This window comes from Gopherus flavomarginatus, chromosome 5, assembly GCF_025201925.1.
Source record: "Gopherus flavomarginatus isolate rGopFla2 chromosome 5, rGopFla2.mat.asm, whole genome shotgun sequence".
Lineage (NCBI taxonomy): Eukaryota > Metazoa > Chordata > Testudines > Testudinidae > Gopherus > Gopherus flavomarginatus.
This window is the reverse complement of record NC_066621.1, coordinates 44,752,099-44,773,567: the sequence shown is the minus strand read 5'-3', so window position 1 is coordinate 44,773,567 and position 21,469 is coordinate 44,752,099. Positions and strand designations below refer to the sequence as shown.

Below are 21,469 nucleotides of genomic sequence, written 5' to 3'. Positions count from 1 at the left end.
GGTGTGCAGGGCAGAAAGCAGGAAATAGGAAGAGTTGCTATATGTTGTAGGAAATCACTACTGGGGAAAAAAACAACAAACCCAGCTTTCTCTATCTGCAGGCCCCTATGCTGTGCCCTACAGAACTTCCAGCTTCTAGAATAAATGAAGCAGGGATCTTACAAATAGCTTCATTCTCTCCGCAGCCCTGATTCATTCTCTGTGCCCAGAATGAGGCAGGGATCCTGTAGAAAAAAAGTGTGTGATCATGTATTTAAAGACTGTATCATAGGGTATATGCATCAGGGAGGTGAATAAAGATTACACAGGCAACCTAAAATTTGGTATTTTCTAACTTTTGAATGCTTAACTTTGCAACCTTAATGTGCTTAACACGGAGTTATTTTGATGTTGTATGTTTGTATGTATGTACGTACCTGTGTGTATTATGTGTGAGTGTTTATGTATGTATAGAACATTAAATGTACCTAGGATTTTTATATAGTACCAGTCACTGTGATGCCAATGAATTATCAGCTTTCTGTTGTTAAAGAATAGCATCAGCACGTAATGTTCTATGTAGATTTTTCCTGAAAAACTCAATAAGTGCTATTTTAAAAAATGTGAATGCCTCTCTCAAGAAATATCTTCCGTGAGACCTTAGCTTGTAGGGAAAAATTCTAACCTCTACTGCCCATAGATGGTTCCCATTGGTAGCTCAACATGTCTGAGGGTAGAACTTGCCTGTCAGTGCTTGAAAGTGATTTTTTTTTTTAAATTTTGCCCTTGGAAAAAACATTTCCAGTTGCACTGGATCAAAAAAAATGTATTCAGAATTCATTCATGATAATAAGACTGTTTGAAGGATAAAGCATGTTTTGGAAACAAGTACACTTTATTATAAAAGAAAAGATGAGACAAAAGTTTGTCTTTGCAAAACCTATATTTGCTTTAGCTTTTGATTGTTTCAGGAGCTAACCGTGTGACACTGGAGGACTCCAACATCCTGCAGCCAATGGGACTGACTGTGTTGGGGAATCACTTGTACTGGATTGACCGTCAGCAGCAGATGATTGAGAGAGTTGAGAAAACCAGTGGATACAAGAGGACTAGAATCCAAGGCCGAATTGCTCATTTGACAGGCATTCATGCAGTGGAAGAAGTTGATATGGATGAATTTTGTAAGTTTATTTCAGTGCCATGTATTCTTGTTTGCTCTGGTACTGGTTTCTCTTAAACGTCTGAATCAGACACCCAGTGTGTATCCTAGCATATGAATTTCTGATTCTTCAGTTTCTGATTTGTTGTGAGTTTTTGTGTTCATCTTTAACAGAATGTGCCCAGGTTTTTTAGTAAGCACTGTTTGAAACCAGGGAGGTTTTTGCTCATGAAAAATGGTACATATAATTTTGGCTATTTATGTAACACTCAAAAATACACCAAGCGTTTTACAGACTTGTAAGACAGATTTCTGCTGTAAAGAAATGACAATTTGTACACAAAATACAGGCATAGGGCTTGATTGTGAGGGGTGCTGAACACTCTCACCTCAACCCAGCTAAGCACTTAAGCATGTGACCAGCCCCACTGAGTTCAAATAAATTCTTAGCTGGATTGCGGCCAGTCCAGTCTGCTCAGCACCTTGCAAGATGGACCTCCCAGAAGAGAAAGTAATGCAAACCTCTTTTCCCATTTCTGTCGTGAATAATCTCTGCACAGAAAGATGGCTATCTGATGTTGTAGTACACCTCTACCCCGATATAACGCTGTCCTCGGGAGCCAAAAAATCTTACCGCGTTATAGGTGAAACTGCATTATATCGAACTTGCTTGGATCCACTGGAGTGCGCAGCCCTGCCCCCCCGGAGCACTGCTTTACCGCGTTATATCCGAATGTGTGTTATATTGGGTCATGTTATATCAGGGTAGAGGTGTAGTTAGCAATCTATTCAGCATGCATATGCATAGTACAAAATTTGCGCCTGAAGCTGCTTAGAAAAGAAAAACAAAGAAAAACTAGATGTAGGCTGTTTGATTCAGAGAGGTTAATTACACTAGCCGTTCACCATTGCAAACCTGTGATCACACGTGTTTTACTGTGTACCATAAGAGAGTTATTCCACGTAGGATTAGGGGAATCAGCTATAAGAAAAATAGCTGTGCTTTACATCTGCGTTTCTAAAAGAGGCATCAAGGAGCAAGGGGGGCTTTTGTTGAACCGCAAAGTGAGGAGGGGGGGCTCCTTTTAAAATAGTTCACTGCAGTACATCTTCACTGATCCTGGTGATCCTAGGGGGAGAGACGTAAGGGAGGAGAAGCTATGTATTGCTTGCCCTGTCTATCCTACCTTAGAAACAAGGATGGACAAACATACTGGAGTAGCAGGCATGCGAGCATGAAACACTGTTGCAACAAAAGGAACATTGAAAACTGGCTAGGACTGTCTGTTTCACTTTGCTTCTCCTAGAGAGTGCTGTTGGAGGTCAGACATAATCTGGGAGAAGGGAGAGATCCAGAAAAAAGAGGAAAAAGGAAAAAAATACAGGGGAGACGCACCCTTCGTTAATTTTAGGATGTGTGCGTTAGCCTTCCAAGTGATCACCTAATCGTAGTATTGTCCTTCCCATTTCATCTCCCTCCGGGGGGGTGTTTTTCTGTGCTTGCTTGTTTTTTGTTGTCTTCATTTAGATTGCAAGCTCTTCAGCACAGGGATTCTGTCTTTGTTATTGTAACACACCATGTATGTTTATGTCATTATGTAAGTACTAATAAGGAGGCTAAGACTTGACCAAGCAGAGCAAGGAGCTGCACCAGTGAGTTAGTGGAAACATACCATAATCTGGTTCCACTTTTGGTCTCTTTCTCCAGGAACCATCAGATGTTAGAACTGTAGAGACACTCAGCCCCTGGGGATGGTGGTAATGGGTCCCCTCTGGCTGAATGACAGAGAAGTGCTGATGAGATACAGGAGGTCTTCTGTCAAACTCTCCACATCTGAAAGAAGGATGGTGCAGGGCCTTTGAGGAGAGAAAGATGTTAACTGGGGGAATAGAGAAGGGGAAGGATCCGAGAAAACCACTTGAAAAGAGGAAGAGAATTAAAAAAGAGAGAGAAAGAAAAGACTGTGGAAAGATGCAGAGAATGAAAGAGACAGAATGGCAGAATAAGGGAGAGTAAAGTAGTGGTGAGGAAAGGAAAAATATGCCCAATATAAAAGGGGCTTGGAAGGAGACCTGAAGGTAGGGGGTGGTTGTGTGTGTTTGTTTAATTTTAGGATATCATGTCTGTTTCTTTTATCTACTCATCTAATAAACTATGATTGATAACTTCTCTGGAAGTTGAAAGACACCTGGAAAGAAAGTGTCCTGATATTTTCAAATCTTTTCTTCCATCCACCCATTACCGCTACTGTTTGAAAAAGCCATTAACTAGAATAGCAGGAGGTGCATTGACAGAACTGTGTAGGGGGAAGCCTGTGTGATGTTTGCTTGCACTCTTGCTAATCCTTGTTTTATAAGCACTGAAACCCTCAAATTTCGAAAATAAGAGTGTAGGAATCATTCTTTTTTAAAAAAAAGGAATTCAAGCCTTTTTAGTGCATTTGTTCTAGAATTTTGCAAACAATTAACCCCTTTTCTTTCACAATATGTAATATTCGCCATTCCTAGCCTTTTCTCTAGCGTCTCCTTGCCATACTCCCAGTGTCTCTCCAAGGTACCCTTACTTTACTGCTGCAAACAGATTTTATTTTTTTAATTTAAGCATTATTCAGAGAATTGGGAAATGATTTTCACGTGCTAAATCATGAATGGTTTAAAAAAAAAAAAGGTGGGGGGGAGAGTGCTTTATTTTGTTTATGACAAGGATCCTGCTTTCTACTTTGAGTCACACTTGAAAAGAATCACCCTTCAGGGCTGAAATCTGAAACTTGTCCTTTAAAGGCGAGAATCTCTGTTGCAACAGAACAATTTAAAAATTTTTTTCTTTTGCTCTTCCAACAGTCCATGCTGCGTGCAGTGGCATCTTAAGATTATATATAAAAATTATATGTTTATGAAAAGTGAAGGCAGATTTCTGTGCTAAATGCCTGATTAACGAGTCTGAGCAGATGAAGAACACATTTGGCACAGAAATAATTGACTATATTTATATGTCTCCCCCCCAACTTTGTAAAAATCTCAGAACTTACTAGTACTGGATCCAAGAATGCATCAGTCTGTGACATAACAAATATGAGCTCCACTCCAACAAGATGCTTCAGAATGTGCTTAAGTGTAAGCACATACAGGAAGTGATGTAATCCAGTGGATAGGGCATTAGACTAGGACTCAAGAGACCTGGGTTCTATTCCCAGCTCTGCCATCTGTCTGCTTCTCTTTGTCTGTCTTGTCTATTTAAGTTGCCTATTTGAGGAGCTATTGGGTGCTTAGCACTTTTGAGGCTACTTACCTAAGTGCCTAAATGTGGGTTTAGAAGTCTAACGGTACCTACTATTTTTTTAAAAATCGTGGCCCATATATGTATTTTTATGTGTGTGTACGTATGTGTACTTCAGTTTTGTAAATAATTTTGGGGTCCTTCGAGATTAAGTATACTGAAGAGACCTTTTGTTTGGCTTAAACAAAAGTATCACGTCTCTTCTTAATGTCCAGTTCGCAGATGAAATGCAGATGAAGTCTACTAGTTCTTTAAGTGTAGTCTTTTACAAGAAGCTTCTACTAGTTTCTTTGCATCTGAGTATCTAAATATTTAAAGGATTTCTGAGAAGTCCATATATCTTGGTTTTCAGGAGCAATTTTCCTAGAGAGACTATAAATCAGCTTTTGAGCAGTGACCTGGGAAGTCATGCATTTACTGTGTTTATGTCTAGTGAAAGTTGGTAGTTCTTACAGAAACCAGCTTTTCACTACCTGAACATCCTTATTTATTGACAGTGTACAATATTCCATTCCATATGTTGTTTATGCAGCTGCACATCCATGTTCCCGTGACAATGGTGGCTGTTCACATATCTGCATTGCAAAAGGAGATGGAACCCCAAGATGCTCATGCCCAGATCATCTTGTACTTTTACAGAATCTCTTAACATGTGGAGGTAAGTGAATTAATTTAATAGGGCTTTTTATATAGGGAGCACATATCCATAAAGACTCTCAGGGGTCAAGAAGCTGCATAGTCAGATTTGGGCTTGATGGCATCATATGTTTAAGGTGCTATTAAGTGTTGACAGATAGTCAAATGAGAATTTATTTTAGCTATCTTTGTTTTTAAAGGATGGGATTTTCAGAAATTAACTCTGCTCTCATTAAAGTGAATGGTAAAGCTTCCATTGATTTCAGTGGAGGAGCAGTTAGGCCAATACTGAGTGCTTCTGAAACTCCCACTCAAACTGTATGTATTTGTAACTTTTGCACAGGTATTCTGTTAAGACCAGTCTTAGCTCTGCATGGTGGATCTCTTCTTCCATGTTTCAATCTCCATCCATGTCCAGAATTTCCATCTGTGTCAACAGGAAGTGCACTCATAAGGAAGAGGAGAGTACGAGAACTCAGATCTGCTTTGCTTTATTTTCCTAGTCCAAGAACCAGTAGAAGAGAGGGGGGAAATGGGGAAACGGAGAACACAAAGGCTCACGTACTCATCTTCTTGCTAATTTATATTAATGGTGTTTCCTTTCATCCCCTCTATTCACATGCATGTTTGCCCCCTCTCCTCCTAATGTGTGATCATAAGTTCCACTGTGATAAACTTTAACCTAGTCATTTTACCTGCACTTTCCTGAATGTATGTAGGCTTTGACTAAAGATATCTACACAGTTCTGTAGAAACGTGAACCCAAATTCAGTGCTTGGATGCACACACACAGTTCCCCTGGACATAACTGGTACATCCATAGTCAAAACTTTGCCCTTACTCCATAAGATCTGGTGTTTTGATCTTTGAATCTATGTCTCTGTCTTCATTGCCCCTCTGGGCCTCGGAAGATTTAGCACTTGTATTGATACTTACTGAAGTGTGTCTTATGTGACTGATTGAATTGTTGTGCTGTAAACCTGCTTGGTAGAGTGTGACTATGTTGCATTAGGCTGTGATGACATAGTGTGGCACAGGACAGTGCTGACACGTCATAAGACCATATGCGACATTTCGCAAACTGGGAAATTAGTGTCTGAGTATGACTTCCATGCACTCTGTTGCTAATAAAATCAAAACAGTTCTGGCAATCCCAAGATGGGTAGTGACCCTGTTCATTATAGTAGCTCTCTTAATCCCCCACTTTATGCTTTCCTGCCTCTTTCCCAATCCCAGGAGTTTTCACTGTTTGTAGCACTGCACTTGCTGGGGGAATTAAAAAAACAAACACACACATTTCTTCTGGGAGGCCTCATATCTTCAATATTTTAGCTTTATCGCTGCACTCCAGATTTTTTAAAAAACATATTCATTTCTCTCTAGATTTCATGTGCTGGCTGAACTCTGACTTCCCCAGGGGAAGTCATTTCCATTATAAACTGTTTTCTTTCCCATGACCACAACACACTGTGTGGTTTCAGAGCAGTAGTGGTTACTTCTGGAGGCCAAAAAATAAATAAATCAGCCTACTCGTATTTCTCAGTCTGTTGCTCCTGCAAGACATTGCCAGTGAGACATTTCTTACCTCCCACTGATTCATTATCTTCTCCTATAAATCTAACAAATTTAGGGCCTCCCTTTTGGTCTTCATTCATTTTTATCTTATCCAGAGCCTGCTAATACTTTCTGACATATCCTGTCTGCATCATTAGCAACCCTCAGTCAGTATCTTTCAGTAGCCTGATAAAAAGGGGTTGCAGAGTGTCTACCCACAAATGCTTTGACCAGTTTTATTCCCAAATTTGTATCTGCTCACTGTAACGGGGTACAATATTAAATTCAGCTCTGTGTCTGAATTCAGCTTCCAGGGAAGAACCGGTCATTCTTATTTTCTGCATTGCCTGGAAATGTTGTGTCTGAATAGGAAATCCAGATTAGTTTTAATTCCTTAGTTTTCCCAGTTATTTGTGTAAGTGACATATTAGTTTATTCAGAGCTGTTAATTCATTGGTTACAGTTGTTACTCAGTATTGCCAACTCCAAGCAATCAAAAATCATGATTCAGACCTCAAAAATCAAAATTAGCTTAAAAAATCATGAGATAAAAATAATAAATATTGGGTTTTTATTGTTTGCCTTTTGGGGTTTGAGCTGCTGGGATACACTTGGGACACTTTTTCATGCTTTTCTCCAGAACCAAGAGGGCTAGAAACTTTAGTTTAAGTGAAAGATCAGATTTATCATGTAGTCGCATGACTCTGGGAGATGGGGCTTTAAGAAAAACACAAAAACACCTATTGATTTTTACTTCTTCCATTGTCACCAAGAAGGGGATTTTCTGATGCTGGCTGTTAAAAGAGAATTCTGTATTACAAGTGGCCATGCTGGGCCCTTCTGTATTATGCAGAATTTGTTACACAACAAGTACAGTAACATTGTCATCACAGAGCCACTGTATGAATATATTGTTGATGTTAGAATCATACAATATCAGGGTTGGAAGGGACACTGCCACTTAATATAAGACCATGCCTTATATATTCACTATAACAAATGTGTAATGTGATAACCATTGTAGTTCTTTAACACAGCTGATTTATGTATTCTAGGGAGGTAGTGGTATCTAGTGGCTAGGTCCTGGACTGGGACTCAGGAAATCTAGGTGGTTCTTCAAGTGTTTGGTCATGTCCATTCCATTGTAGATGTGTGTGCTTGCCACGTGCACCAGTGCTGGAAGTTTTTCCCACAGTATCCGTAGGGGACTGCTTCTGGTGCCCGCTGAAGTGGTGCGCATATGCACCAGTATAAGGGGCGCCACCAGCTCCGCACTCCCTCAGTTCTTTCTTATCACTAGTGACGGTGCTGCAGAGTCTTCTTGCCTTGGGTGTCCCCTCCAGATGTGGCTGGCATCATTCTACTCCCTGGTCTTCGTGATCCCGCCGCAGGTACTTACCTCCCTGCAGTGGTGGTCCAACATGATTCTGGTGTTGGAAGGTGTGCCGTTGGCGAGCCTGTGACCCATGGTCTCCCTGATTTCAGATGCATCCCACCTCGGTTGGGGAGTGCATCTCTGTACACTGTGGACTCAAGTTATGGTCACGGGAGGAGCTCGCATTACATATAAACATCAGGGCGCTCAGAGCCATCCATCTGACTTGCGGTGTCTTCCTTCCCCAACTATCCGGTGGGTGTTGCAGATGTTGACAGACAATACGGCCTCCATGTTCTATGTCAACAGGCCAGGTGGGAGCTCATTCATCTGCTCTGTGCCAGGAGGCCCTCTGTCTGTGGGACTTCTGCATTCAGCATGTGATCCCCCTGGAAGCCTCGCACCTCCGCGATTTCCGGAACATACTGGTGAATCGCCTCAGCAGGTCCTTTTTCTCTCACCACGAGTGGTCCCTTCAGTTGGAGGTCATCAGAATGCTATTCTAGAAGTTGGGAACTCCCTGAGTGGACCTGTTCGCAACCAGACAGACCAGAAAGTGTCATCAGTTCTACTCTCTCCAAGGCCTCGGCAGAGGCTCACTTTCCGATGCCTTTCTCCTGTCATGGTCAGGAGACCTGATGTATGCCTTCCCACCAATTCTGCTCATCAGCAAAGTCCTCTCAGAAATCAGGAGGGACAAGGCATGAGTCATTATGATTGGCCCGGTGTGGCCTCGCCAGCATTGGTTCGGCATGCTTATGGACCTGGCCATAGCAGCCCTGTGGCCACTTCCCAGCCACCCGGACCTTCTCTCTCCACCTCACAGCTTGGATGCTGCATCGCTGAATCCAGAGGAACAAGCCTGCTCTAGTCATATACAGCAGGTTCTCTTGGAGGAAGAAAGCCCCCAACCACAGCAATTTACTTGGCAAAGTGGAAGTATTTCTCCTGCTGGGTGTCAGAGCAGATTATCTCCCAGACTCAGTCATCTCTGCAGTCTATCCTGGATTATCTGCTTCATTTAAAGCACCAGGGCCTTGCCTTTTCTTCAATCAAGGTGCACCTGGCTGCCATATTGGCCTTCCATCATCTCATCCAGGGCAGATAAGTATTCTCGCATGAGATGTTGATCGGGTTCCTGAAAGGCCTTGAAAGACTCTTTCCGCCAATCTGGGACCTGGTTCCCCAATAGGACTTCAACCTGGTCCTCTCAAGGCTCACCCTTTGAGCCTATGGCTTCTTGTTCACTTTCCTGCTTGTCGTGGAAGGTTGCATTCCTTGCTATTACCTCAGTGAGACGGATCTTCAAGATTAAAGCCCTCACTTCGGAGCCCCCGTACATGGTATTCTACAAGGACAAGGTCCAGCTGTGACCCCATCCGTTCTTCCTGCCAAAGGTGGTGTCACACTTCCATGTCAACCAGGATATCTTCCTCCTGGTGTTCTGTCCAAAGCCTCACATGACCAATGAAAAGAGGCGGCTGCACACTCTATATGTCAGGCGCACCCTGGCTTTCTACCTGGAGCGCACCAAACCCTTCCGCAGATCCACCCAGCTCTTTATTGCGATAGCTGACCAGATGAAGGGCCTTCCGGTGTCCTTTCAAAGGATTTTGAATTGGATCACCACCTGCATCCGAACTTGTTATGATTTGGCACGGAGTGTGCCTTCACCAGTAGCGAAGGTTCACTCGACAAGGGCACAGGCGTCTTCGGATGCCTTCCTGGCGCATGTCCCTATCCAGAACATTTGCAGGGCCGCAACGTGGTCTTTGGTACACACATTCATGACACATTACACCATCACTCAGCAAGCCAGAGATGCCAGTGGCTTTGGCAGAGCTGTGATGCAATTGACACATTCATGAACTCCTTACCCTCCTCTGGTGGTACTGTTTGGGAGTCATCTACAGTGGAATGAACATGAGCAAGCAGTCAAAGAAGAAAAGACGGTTACCTTTTGTATCTATTGCTCTTCGAGATGTGTTGCTCATGTCCATCCCATGACACACTCTCCTTCCTCTCTGTAAGAGTTCTGGCAAGGAGGAACTGAGGGGTGGGGAGCCGGCGGCACCCCTTATTCCGTGGCATACGTGCACCATTCCAGAGGGCTCCAGAGCCGATCCTCTATGGATACTATTGAAGGAAAAGCTTCCTGCACTGGTGCATGTGGCGAGCGTACACCCCTACAATGGAATGGAAATGAGCAACACATCTCAAAGAACAACAGTTATGAAAGGTAACCATCTTTTTAGTCTCCAGCTCTGCCACTGACCTGTTGAGTGACCTTGAGCAAGTCACATCGCCTCTCTGTGCCTCAGTTTCCCCATCTGTAAAATGAGGATAATGATATTAACCTCCTTTGTAAAGCATTTGAGATCTAAAGTTGAAAAGTACTATATGAGAGCTAATTATTATTATTCAAAAGGGAGTGGCTTTGCTGTTCTGTTTAAGTGCCTTTGACAGCTGGCAGCTGGTTCTTAACCCAGTCACTGATGTTTAATGTGATGCTGCTGGATGAGGCAGCAGTGGTGGACATTGCTCCCAGGACCTCTGGATGAGAGAGCGTGAGCCTCTAGCGCCCAAGCCAAAGAAACACCAGATTCCTTAGCTTAAACTGTTGTAGCAGATTCATAAACACCTATACATGGACTAGCCACTAGACAAGGACAGAGAGACATACTAAGTAAGCATGGGTTACATTTGGTTTAGGTAAACTAGTGACTGGTTCACCCAGAATACCAGCTTTGTTATAAAGATTATGCTAAATCATGATCAGAAATATCCTAGGATAATGTAATTTAAGGATTAGAGTTGCGTGAAGCTAGCAGTTTGTGCTTTGCAAGTGGAAACTGATATTTCGTGAATATTCGTTTATATGAAATCCATGTGAAAATCTCTTTGAAAAAGAAGTTGCTAACACAAGGTTACTTATTCAAAGTTCCCTGCCACCAGTCCAGTTCTCAGACAACTAGACCATGCCTCTTCTCTCAGCGTACACATTTTTTTGTTACAAATTGGGAAACATTTATTCCCTGGGCAAAACTGTAAATTATCTCTTGATGAAAACATGTCATTTTCACAGAGGAATTTCAGCATGGACATAAGTTTTCCATCTGTGAAAAGTCTCTTTCACTTTTTTATATATAATCTTTTTATCAGGACCAAAATGAATATGCATGGTTTTTATTTTCTCCAGAACCTCCAACTTGTTCCCCAGATCAGTTTACCTGTGCGACTGGGGAGATAGACTGTATCCCAATGGCATGGCGATGTGATGGATTTCCAGAATGTGATGACCAGAGTGATGAAGATAGCTGTCCTATATGCTCAGCAGCCCAGTTTCAGTGTGAGAAAGGACAATGTATTGATGCCCGCTTGCGGTGTAATGGAGAAATTGACTGCCAAGATAAATCCGACGAAGCAGACTGCAATAGTAAGATTTATTGTCCTGAGTGCCTGGCTCTAACACAAACAGCCATCCATGATTTAAAGACCTTTCTTTTTACTCTGAAACCAAAAATGCAAAAATATGTTATGAAAAGCTTAAAACACGTGTTGATTCTGCCCTTCTCTCCTTCTTCATCTCTCCCCCACTCCCTTTTCTGTGCCTCAAAGTATACATTTCCATAACTGCTTAAGTTATCTGATCAGCTACTTGTAAGCCTTAGGGAAAATAAATACAGTCTGTTTAAAATCCAAAGCAAACACAGGAAACAAACGCACAGGGCTAATTTAACTAAAGACCTTGGATTGTCAGGAGCTGAAATAGATTTCCTCTCCATTCTGTTGCCTTAATGGCATATTCTGTTTTCTGGGAGGGGATTTTTTTTCAAGTTAATCAAGACTTGTGTACTTCAGCTGTGTAATTGCTCATACGTGCCAGAATTACACACTGTCTAAACTGTGTGTGTCTTGCTGACCAATTTTCTCCTAAGTACTAGACAGTGACTCAGATATTCAGTTTCCAGGTGGATAAAGTTTAATGTACACAGCAAGTGTTCTATACATTACGTCTGGTTTCGTGAGATGTTCAGTTACTTCACAGAGCAGGTTATAATTTGATTTAGATTAAGGCTTTGTGTGCTAACTAAACGGTTATTTTTTCCCTTGCAGCAATCTGTCTCCCAAATCAGTTTCGATGTGCCAGTGGCCAGTGCATCCTCATAAAACAGCAGTGTGACTCCTTTCCAGATTGCATCGATGGTTCTGATGAACTCATGTGTGGTGAGAGGGCTTTCTTTGAGATTAAAGCTGTCTGCATACATGCAGGCATTACATTCCTGTCCCCGTTTGAAGTGTGTGTATATTGACCGTTACTTCTGTGGCTGGCCCTGAGTCCAGGGGGATAGACCAAGCTCTAGCTTGCCGCTAAACTCAGTCCTGTCTACACTGTAACACCTGCCTTGTTGGTGGCCTGATTACAACTCACTGGTAGCCTTGTAATTCATAGGGCAGCTGCACAGTTTAGGGACTCTGTTAAAACAAGGCTTAGCCCCATCTACATTACAAGATCAAGCTCTAATTATGTCAGATGTTGACTATGTTGTGATGAGGGCCCCAGCAAGGTACCGTGAAGATAGGACAAGAGAGCATAGGCGAGACCTTGATTTCCTGGCTGAAATGTAATCGGAAATTCTCATGACCAAAGCTGTATGTGAGTTATGGCTGAGCCTATGACGACTTCTCCATTTTGCCCTTAGTTGCTGTTGGCCCAATATTTTGTCAAATGCTTTGAGAAGCATGGAAGGCATAATGCAAATTCCATTCTGTTCTGCCCAAAACTGCCCCCGCTTTTCCCACCCCAACCCCACCATCCATGCCTGGGCATACAGCTCATGAAGGTTTTGAATAGCGAGGAGGAGTAAGGACGGCCACTTTCAGCTACAAAGGGGGCTGTTTTAATTGAATGGTTGCAGCTCCTTGCTCTGAAGTGCTGCTGTGGGATAGAAGCATAAGCACTGCTCTTCTGGGAATCTCATATGAACAAACAAAATCAGTCACCGAGTTTATATAGTGAATGCTACAGATCATCTAAGAATGTCAGTCTTAGGGCGCTGGCTAATTGCTGGGTATTTAATATGTTGGGGATGGGCAAGTTTCTCAAGTGTGAGAGGAAGCTGATAAGGGGTATTGTGCCAGATGGGGGAGAAGTGATTGGGAGAAGGAGCCAGGTTGGGGTACCTCACTCCTCCCTCCCCTTGCTTGCATTCTCCTACACATCCCATCCCTTTCTGGTTGGTTCCTGACCCACCCTTCCTCATGCTGGGAACTAGCAGTGGGAGGCATGTTTCATTAGCAACTGGGACTAAGGGGTGAGGGCTAGTAGCATGATGAACAGGTGAGAGCAAGGGGCAGCATTCGAAGGATGAGCTGGGCTCATGAGGCTTTCAACCCATATGGGAGGGAACTCTTCAAAAGCAGAATAGGGGCAGGGCAGGGGCAGAAGAAGGCTGGGAATGTAGGAGAAGCCTCATTAGGGGAGAAAAGAAAGTGAGAGCAGGAAAGGTGGTTGTCCTAGGAGAGGAGAAGAGCAGTAGAAGATGAATTCATTTGGAAACCCATACCCTGGAAACTTCAGGATGAATATTCTCCTGTTCCCCAATTGTCCCTTTTTCTCTAGCCTCCCAAATCCTCTTGCAGCCCTCACCCAATTTCTCCTTCCTAATAATAGTAAAAAGGTTTTTTTTGTGCATTTGGCAGCATTTTATATATAGCCAGTTTTCTTTTTTTTTCTGCACTCAGTTAGGCCCAGATCCAGCAATTAAATCTGCACAGCCACAGTTGGTCTCCATGCCAGTGCAAGAATGCATACACAAGACCCTTGTCCTGCAATCAGATCCTCAGTTAGTTTCTTGCTTGATGAAAAATGTCCATCGGGGGAACAAAAAAGAAAAAAATCTTTTACAAATCAGGACTTTAGTATTCCAGTTTCAGTAAAGCATCCTTTGATTTTTTTTTTAATTGGCCATTTTAAAACAAATCTAATTGAGTGCCCCTTTAAAATTATCATCTGATAGGTAGAATGGTTCAAACTCTAATTCTGAAGGCTGGATCGATCCTCTGCTGGTGTACATTGGGGATAATGCCAATGTCTTCAGTTGTACTACCCTGATTTGCACAAGCTGAGGATCTGGCCCCAAGTTTGTGCTGAATTTTCTTATGTTAACTTTGGCTGCATCAAGGAAATTAAAAATACACAAACACCACAGGGGAAAAAAAGGACACTTCCCTCACCTACTGCCTCTGCAGCAATGGTTACACTAACGTTCCCTGAGCTATGTTGACGTCAGTCATTGATAGTGAGGCATGAAGATCCTTTTATCATGACATGATGAGCTGATAATATAATCTGAAGTAGCTGTTAAATCAGAATAGCTGTGTTATGCTCAGCTCCATTCAAAATGCAGGAAGGATAAAAAAATCATTGATTTGCCAAATGGAATAGGACAAATGATAAAGCGGTGCAAGAGTTTTTATCAGATTGCTGAATGGGTTTGATTCAGCCTGTACTTGTTGGTACACTGTGCTAGCGTTTCCCTCACAGCCACATAAGAGATACTGCAGAATTTAAGATTTCATTTAATTAAAAAAGAAACCAGAGTTTGCTGAGCCGATTCATCTCCTGATTATATCACCTCTGCAGATCCGGCCGTAAGTCTTTGACTCAATGACGTGACCCAGTGCAGGATTAATTTAAGGAGAGATGTGAAGTGCTCCGCCATTGCCTCAAGAACACACTGTTAACTCTGAAAGCTAATGATACCAATTAATACATTTTAGTGTGTTGGCTATTGCAGTCAGACAGTCACATATTTTGGGATGTTGGGCAAAATTTCAGGAGAGCTATCACCAAGTTTTAAAAAAGAAAGTGTCTGCCAGTGACAGAAATGAACAATAACCAAACAAAGTAATTAAAATACATATATGATGCTGTCACTTTTGCATTATACTGCATTGAAGAGTAAAAAAGAAACTTTTACAAATGCAAATGTGACAGAAAAACTCAGTTCTCCCCTCAGCATAAAAGTGAGAACAGTTATTTTCTAAAAATGTAAAAAAAAATGAACATTTTAAATCCTAAAGATTTTTTTCTTTTTAGGAGGGAAAGTAAACTAATGGTTATAATACATTCAACCACTGAAAAATCAAAACAATGTGTGTGTAGCCAATCAACAGTCCCATTCATCATTCAGTAATTAAACTGTTAATCAATTAATAAGATGGGCAGAATTCTCACAGCTCTATAAATGAATGGGTTTTCTTCCTGTCCTTTTTAATGATGATTTTCTTTCAACATGATATGTTATTGTATAAGTTCAACAGAAGGCATAGCACATGTGGAGGTGTTCTTGGCTAAGCGAGCACATGTTGGTTTGCAACATAAGTGGTCTCCAACAGTGATTTGATTCTTCACCTAAAACTGACATGGGAATAACATTCTATGACAGATAACATTCTATGAAAAAAGAGACCAGAAGATAAACTGCATTATTGTTATTGTTTATTATTTGTATTATTGTAGTGCCTAATTGTATGTCTATCCTGCAGTATAAGCCCAGGGTTCACATTCAGGTTCAAATCTAACACACACCCTTCCGTATACACACACATCACGCTAACCCAGGGCTTGGATCCAGGACCCCATGGAGATGAAGTGTCCAAGCCTGAGTCAAGCCGGGAATCAGGTTGCAGTGTAGACTTAGCCGCTCTGGACTTGTACTCTGACATCCACCAAAAGTATCCCACAATACCACAGGCTGAGTTTCTTTGTCCTCTGGACAGTCAAGTTTTCCCATGCTGCACCATGAACAAAGGGATAGAATGGCCACACTCTGGGAGGGTGCTAGGAAGTCTGGGGCATGGGTGATTGGACTCTGGCCCGCATAATGCAGTGTAGATTCTGGAGCCCCAGGGTGGGACCAAGGGTTCAACAATTCCTGACCTAGAGTTACAGATGAGTGTAGATATTCAAGCTGTAGGTTAACAAGCCCAGGTGGCATAACTTGAGTTCTACTAACTTGCGGCATACATTGCAGTGTAGACATACCCTAAGAGTCCCAGTCATGAAGCAGGACGCTCTTCTTTCCATCACATAACACAGTCTCTCGTGTGCTCCCTCTGTTATGTCAGAGGTTGCCCACCAATAGGTCTAAGGATCAAACCCGATCTGTGTAGTTCTACAGTGCAGCTCACTGGCCATTCTCATCTTTAACGTGGCAGTGACCTCAGGCCCAGTGTGGAGTACTCCATATTAACCTTGCTGCAGTCTGCTCTGATTTTTCTTTTATAAATTAGGGACCTGATCCTGCATAGGACCAGTCAGATGAGTAAAGTGATTCACATGTGATTCGATGCTTGCATGGCTGTACAGCAAACGTGACCTTAGGTTGGGTTAGGGTTGAATTCCCCCATAGATATAATGAATATGGTATGAAGATATTTCGGGCAGCTGACTTTTTTCCAACTGAAAAAGTTTTTATCGTTGTTACAACAGTGAAAAAGTCTCATGTTTTAAAGGGACTGTTTCAGCTTGAAATCTAGTCAGTTTTAAAAATTAGTTAAAAGTGGCTTCGAGTAAATTATTAGAGGGCAAAGTGTAGGTGAGGTCGGAAGGTCCCTAATCACTGTAGGTGGAGGAGAGGAGATGTAAAATCTTACTCAATAATTCAGAATGTAGAAGGCCTGGGGGACATTGTGTGAATGTAATGTAAATATTTGCATAATGCAGGGGTTGGCAACCTCTGGCACATGGCTCGCCAGGGTAAGCACCCTGGCAGGCCGGGCCAGTTTGTTTATCTGCCATGTGGGCAGATTTGGCGCACCGTGGCTACCACTGGCCGTGGTTCACCATCCCAGGCCAATGGGGGTGACGGGAAGCCACAGCCAGCACATCCCTCAACCCACGGCGCTTCCCGCCACTCCCACTGGCCTAGGATGGCGAACCGCAGCTAGTGGGAGCCACAGTCCGCCGAGCCTGCCGACGTGGCAGATAAACAATCTGGCTCGGCCTGCCAGGGTGCTTACCCTGGCAAGCCACGTGCAGGAGGTTGCCAGCCCCTGGCATAGTGCACTGTATGAATGATTGTATGATCATTCTATCTGGTTCTCCCTGGCCTGGGGTTTTAGGAGCAAGTATGGAGGTTTTTCCAGAGCGGCATCATATACATCAGTGTAATGATTTTTTTTTCTTCTTTTTTTTTTTTTTCAGAAAAAAATACATCCTCAGATGAACCTCAACCCCACGTTAGTGCTATTGGACCTGTCATTGGTATCATACTGTCCCTTTTGGTCATGGGAGGAATGTATTTTGTTTGCCAGCGAGTGGTATGTCAGCGCTATGCTGGACCCAATGGACCTTTTCCACATGAATACGTCAGCGGAACCCCTCATGTTCCTCTTAATTTTATAGCTCCAGGGAGTTCTCAGCATGGCACTTTTACTGGTAAGGATGGTAAGGACCCTGCATTTCATCAGTACTATTATGTTACCTGGATTTTATTTTCACAGGATACTAACTATGGAGCTGGTTTTTGTAGGCACCAAAGCAAGTTAGATGTCGAATGTCCATTGACTTTCAGTGGGACTTCAGTGCTTATCTTCCCATTAGGCCACATTTGCAAACGTTTTTAGGTGCCAAAAGATGCAGATAGGTTTCTTTCAGTGGAAGTTAGACACCTGGGTGCTTTTGAAAGTTCCATGAAATGCCTAAAATTTTTTTTTTAATCTTCCCCTTAATAGTTACTATGGAGATCATGGGTATGTTCTTGGATGTTGCCTCTAACCCCTCTGCCATCCCCACACACAACTCTTACTCAAGTTTGATGCTACTTAAACCAGGGCTAGCTGGACCAGCTAGGGGTGTAGGTTAGAGCTCAGGCACCACTGTCGCTCAGACTGATAATCCACCCACTTTGCTGTGAGGACTCAGCCTAAATCACTTCAGTGCTGATAGTCCTCCAGTGCCTTTCCATGGTCACACTGGGTGCCTAGAAGGACAGACAAGTTCTTCCACAATTCACTGGGAAAGAATAGCAGAGCTGCTCAGCTCACGACAGCACGTAGAACCACAGGGTATGCCTCCGGAAGCCCTCTAGAGACACAGGTGAATGCAGCCCCAATGAGGACACAGTAAATCAGATATGGCTTTGCAGTGTGACTGCTTATACTTGGAACAGTCTAAGCCAAGTGTTCTGACCCAGGTGCTAATCACCCGGGCTAACTCTTTAGTGAAAACATACATCAATTCCCGGCTCCTTTGAAGCCAGTGGTGCTGTGACAATTTATGCCAATGGAGAATCTGCCCCTAGATGTTGGAATGATGCAGGAAGACGGCAGCATGGGCTGTGAGAGCATGACCGCCCCAAAAGGGATACGTGCCACCTGATATGATTGATTGTCAAAATAATGTAAGTAGTGTAGGCTGCATCTCTATGAATGAAACACCATGTTTTCCATGAATACTTCCTGGATAGCAAAACCTTCAAAAATAACTTCTAAACTAAATGTTTCCCTGATCATCGAAGAGGCTGATATTGTACCATATACCCATTATGAAAACGGTCCTCTGAGTTTTTATGGAGACAAGACCTGGTCAGAAAATAGGATTTTTTTCCATGGAAAATGTTGACAAAACTGAAAAAAAAAAAAATGCTTTTGTCAACATTTTTCATGGAAAATATTGCTTTTTTGGCAAAATATCCAAAATGGAAATATTTTGGTTTTCAAGCTTTTATTTTCTCCATGAAATACTGAAATCTTCTGTAGAAAGCAGATGCTTCTCGCAAAAGAATTTTGTCAAAAACCCAATTTTTGGTCAAAAAACAATTTAAACAGCCCTAATGGGGAGACTCCTTTATTGTCCAGCTGCTGTCAGTCACTGGCTCAATGCAACAGTGAGTGATACATTAAATTAATTTATTTTAAGTTGTGACTTTGGATTGTGACATGGCAGTATCCTTTGACTTTCAAAGTAAGTAGAGGATCATAAACCAAATAATCCATCCATTGGCAAGAAGACTTGAGGAGGAAGCTGTAAAACAGAGTTGTACTCTTGGCTGGTAACAGAAGAAGGATTTTGTTCTTAATAAGGAAAGTAATGAGCTTTAAATTAACAAGGGATAATGAGGGCTAATGGAGCTACATTGATTCACATCAACTGAGGATCTGGCTCTCTATTACAATGGCAGATAAGATTGTAGTTAGCTAATCATGTATCTCTCTCTTTTTCTGGTTCCATGCAGGCATCTCTTGTGGAAAGTCTATGATTAGCTCTATGAGCCTCATGGGAGGAAGTAGCGGTGCCCCTCTGTATGACAGAAACCATGTTACTGGAGCCTCTTCTAGTAGTTCATCTAGCACTAAAGCCACTTTCTACCCACAGGTAAGTCTTCAATGTGTCCAACAGGAGATAACGGGCCTCTCATTTCGGTCCAAAAAATGGACAGATTAAAACTTGTGCTACTAGAGAAATACTAATAAAGACTGTCTTGAAGGATGTCATTTAGCAGTGGGGCAATCCAGTGCTCACTGAATTCAATAGAATAGCTTCCATTTATTCCAGTGAGCATGGTATCGTTCTTGTGGTCTTTACCATGTTGTAGTATTAAAAAGATGTTCTTCCAGGACATTCTTGTGCTTTTTTTATTTTTTTTTTGGTGGGGGGTGGGGGGCAGCAGGGGTATGGGTGTTCTTACATCCCGAGTACTTGTAAATATCTAGTCCTCTGTCTCTTCTGAACTCTGTCACTGACCTGATGATGTTTGGCACTGCATAATCCCACAAGCATGCACAGGAGTGAGAAAAAACAAACAAAACATAGCCGGGGAAAGAGAACACTCAAAAACCAAGCTTGGCTCACTGTTTATCCAAAGTGTTCAACTTCAGTTCAGAAAACCAAATGCAAGCACCAGAAAAACAAAGTGGCATCACTGTATGTTGCCGAAGCTTAAAATGTTTTGTGGTTTTTCAGCTGTCTGGTTCTGGATTTTACATGATTTATTGTTAGAAAATGAGACTCTTAGTCCCGAAACCAAATTTCCATAAGTGAGGAAATAAGCCTGTAGAGGTTAGGAAATGAAAAGGGAGAGATGCATGATAAAACCCAATAAGGAAGGGGCATTGGTGACTTATGGGAGAGGGATGCAGAGATTATTTGCACCAGCATCTTGTTGTACAGTTGTTTTGCTGCTTCTCAGCATCACTAAGCAAGCAATACATGCATTTATTATTCTGTTTACATGAGCTTTTAGAGCTAGCCTCTCTAAGCAATAGAAGTGCTGTGACAAAAAATGATTAAGATGATCCATACTGCAGTTGAGAGCTGAATTAGTATGTAAAGGGAGGAGGGTGTACACATTTACATATAAACAGTTAATACATTATGTGACAAAGTTCATCCTCTACCCTGGTGGGTCCTGCGCTTATTGGTGGATTTGCTTGCCTCAGAGATTCACCATGTGGGTCAGGTAACAGCCAGAGACCTTCCCCTCTGGTAGAAGCCACAGTCCAGGTCAATTCCTCCTGTGTCTAATCAGGAGTTGGGAGGTTTGGGGGGAACTGGGGCCCGCCCTCTACTCCAGGTTCCAGCCCAGGGCCCTGTGGACTGCAGCGGTCTAGAGTGCCTCCTGTAACAGCTGGGCAACAGCTACAACTCCCTGGGCTACTTCCCCATGGCCTCCTCCCAACACCTTCTTTGTCCTCACCACAGGACCTTTCTCTCGGTGTCTGATCATGCTTGTACTCCTCAGTCTTCCAGCAGTATGCCTACTCACTCTGAGCTCCTAGTGCCTCTTGCCCCCAGCTCCTTGCATGCACACTACAAACTGAAGTGAGGTCCTTTTTAATTCAGGTGCCCTGATTAGCCAGCCTGTCCTAATTGACTCTAGCAGTTTCTTCTTAATTGGCTCCAGGTGTCCTAATTAGCTTGCCTGCCTTAGTTGGAAGCCTAAGAAATGGTCTGTAAACAGGTTTTGTATTGCCGTAACTATACCGGTTTAGAAATCGATACAGTTGAAGTGGTACAGACCTCTAGTGTGGATAAAGTTATATCAGTGTAAAGGTTCTTATATTGGCATAGCTCATTCTTCTAACTTTGGGGATTGTACCATTTTAAATATATCGGTTTCAAAACAGATCTAGTTAGAGCAATACAAAACCTGTGTGTAGTCAGGCTCTAATTGTTCCTACTTCAGTGTTATCCTTCACCGCATTAATTGAGGTCAATTAAAAAGCACTATAGAGATAAGCTGCAAACACAGGTCTGTATTTGAAGCACTGGGGATGGAGAGTTATGACCAGAGATCTGATGAGTGGAGAGGAGAAGTGTGGCATGCTCTAAGTTTTGCTGATGATCCCAATCTCTCCATGTCATTTCAGAGTAGCTGGGCATGTCTGCTAAAATGATCAGCAGCTATATACTGAACAGTGCTAACATTTAAATTGCCACTAGCTAGCAGGGGCAGACTGGACAAAAAAGTAAGTGGTTGTA

General features: G+C 42.6%; 1 protein-coding gene across 3 annotated transcripts in view; it reads left to right on the top strand.

Moving 5' to 3' along the window:
- The window catches only part of LRP5 (LDL receptor related protein 5), a 266,866-nt gene that overhangs the window by 235,326 nt on the left and 10,071 nt on the right, over positions 1-21,469 (top strand). For 2 of the 3 annotated variants that reach the window (XM_050952780.1, XM_050952782.1), the window contains exons 16-21: positions 951-1,160; positions 4,948-5,073; positions 11,180-11,416; positions 12,097-12,207; positions 17,192-17,434; positions 19,224-19,363. In XM_050952780.1, coding sequence (XP_050808737.1) covers positions 951-1,160; positions 4,948-5,073; positions 11,180-11,416; positions 12,097-12,207; positions 17,192-17,434; positions 19,224-19,363 — 1,067 coding nt within the window. The remainder of the gene's footprint in view (positions 1-950; positions 1,161-4,947; positions 5,074-11,179; positions 11,417-12,096; positions 12,208-17,191; positions 17,435-19,223; positions 19,364-21,469) is intronic. The other variant, XM_050952781.1, reaches the window with a different exon arrangement.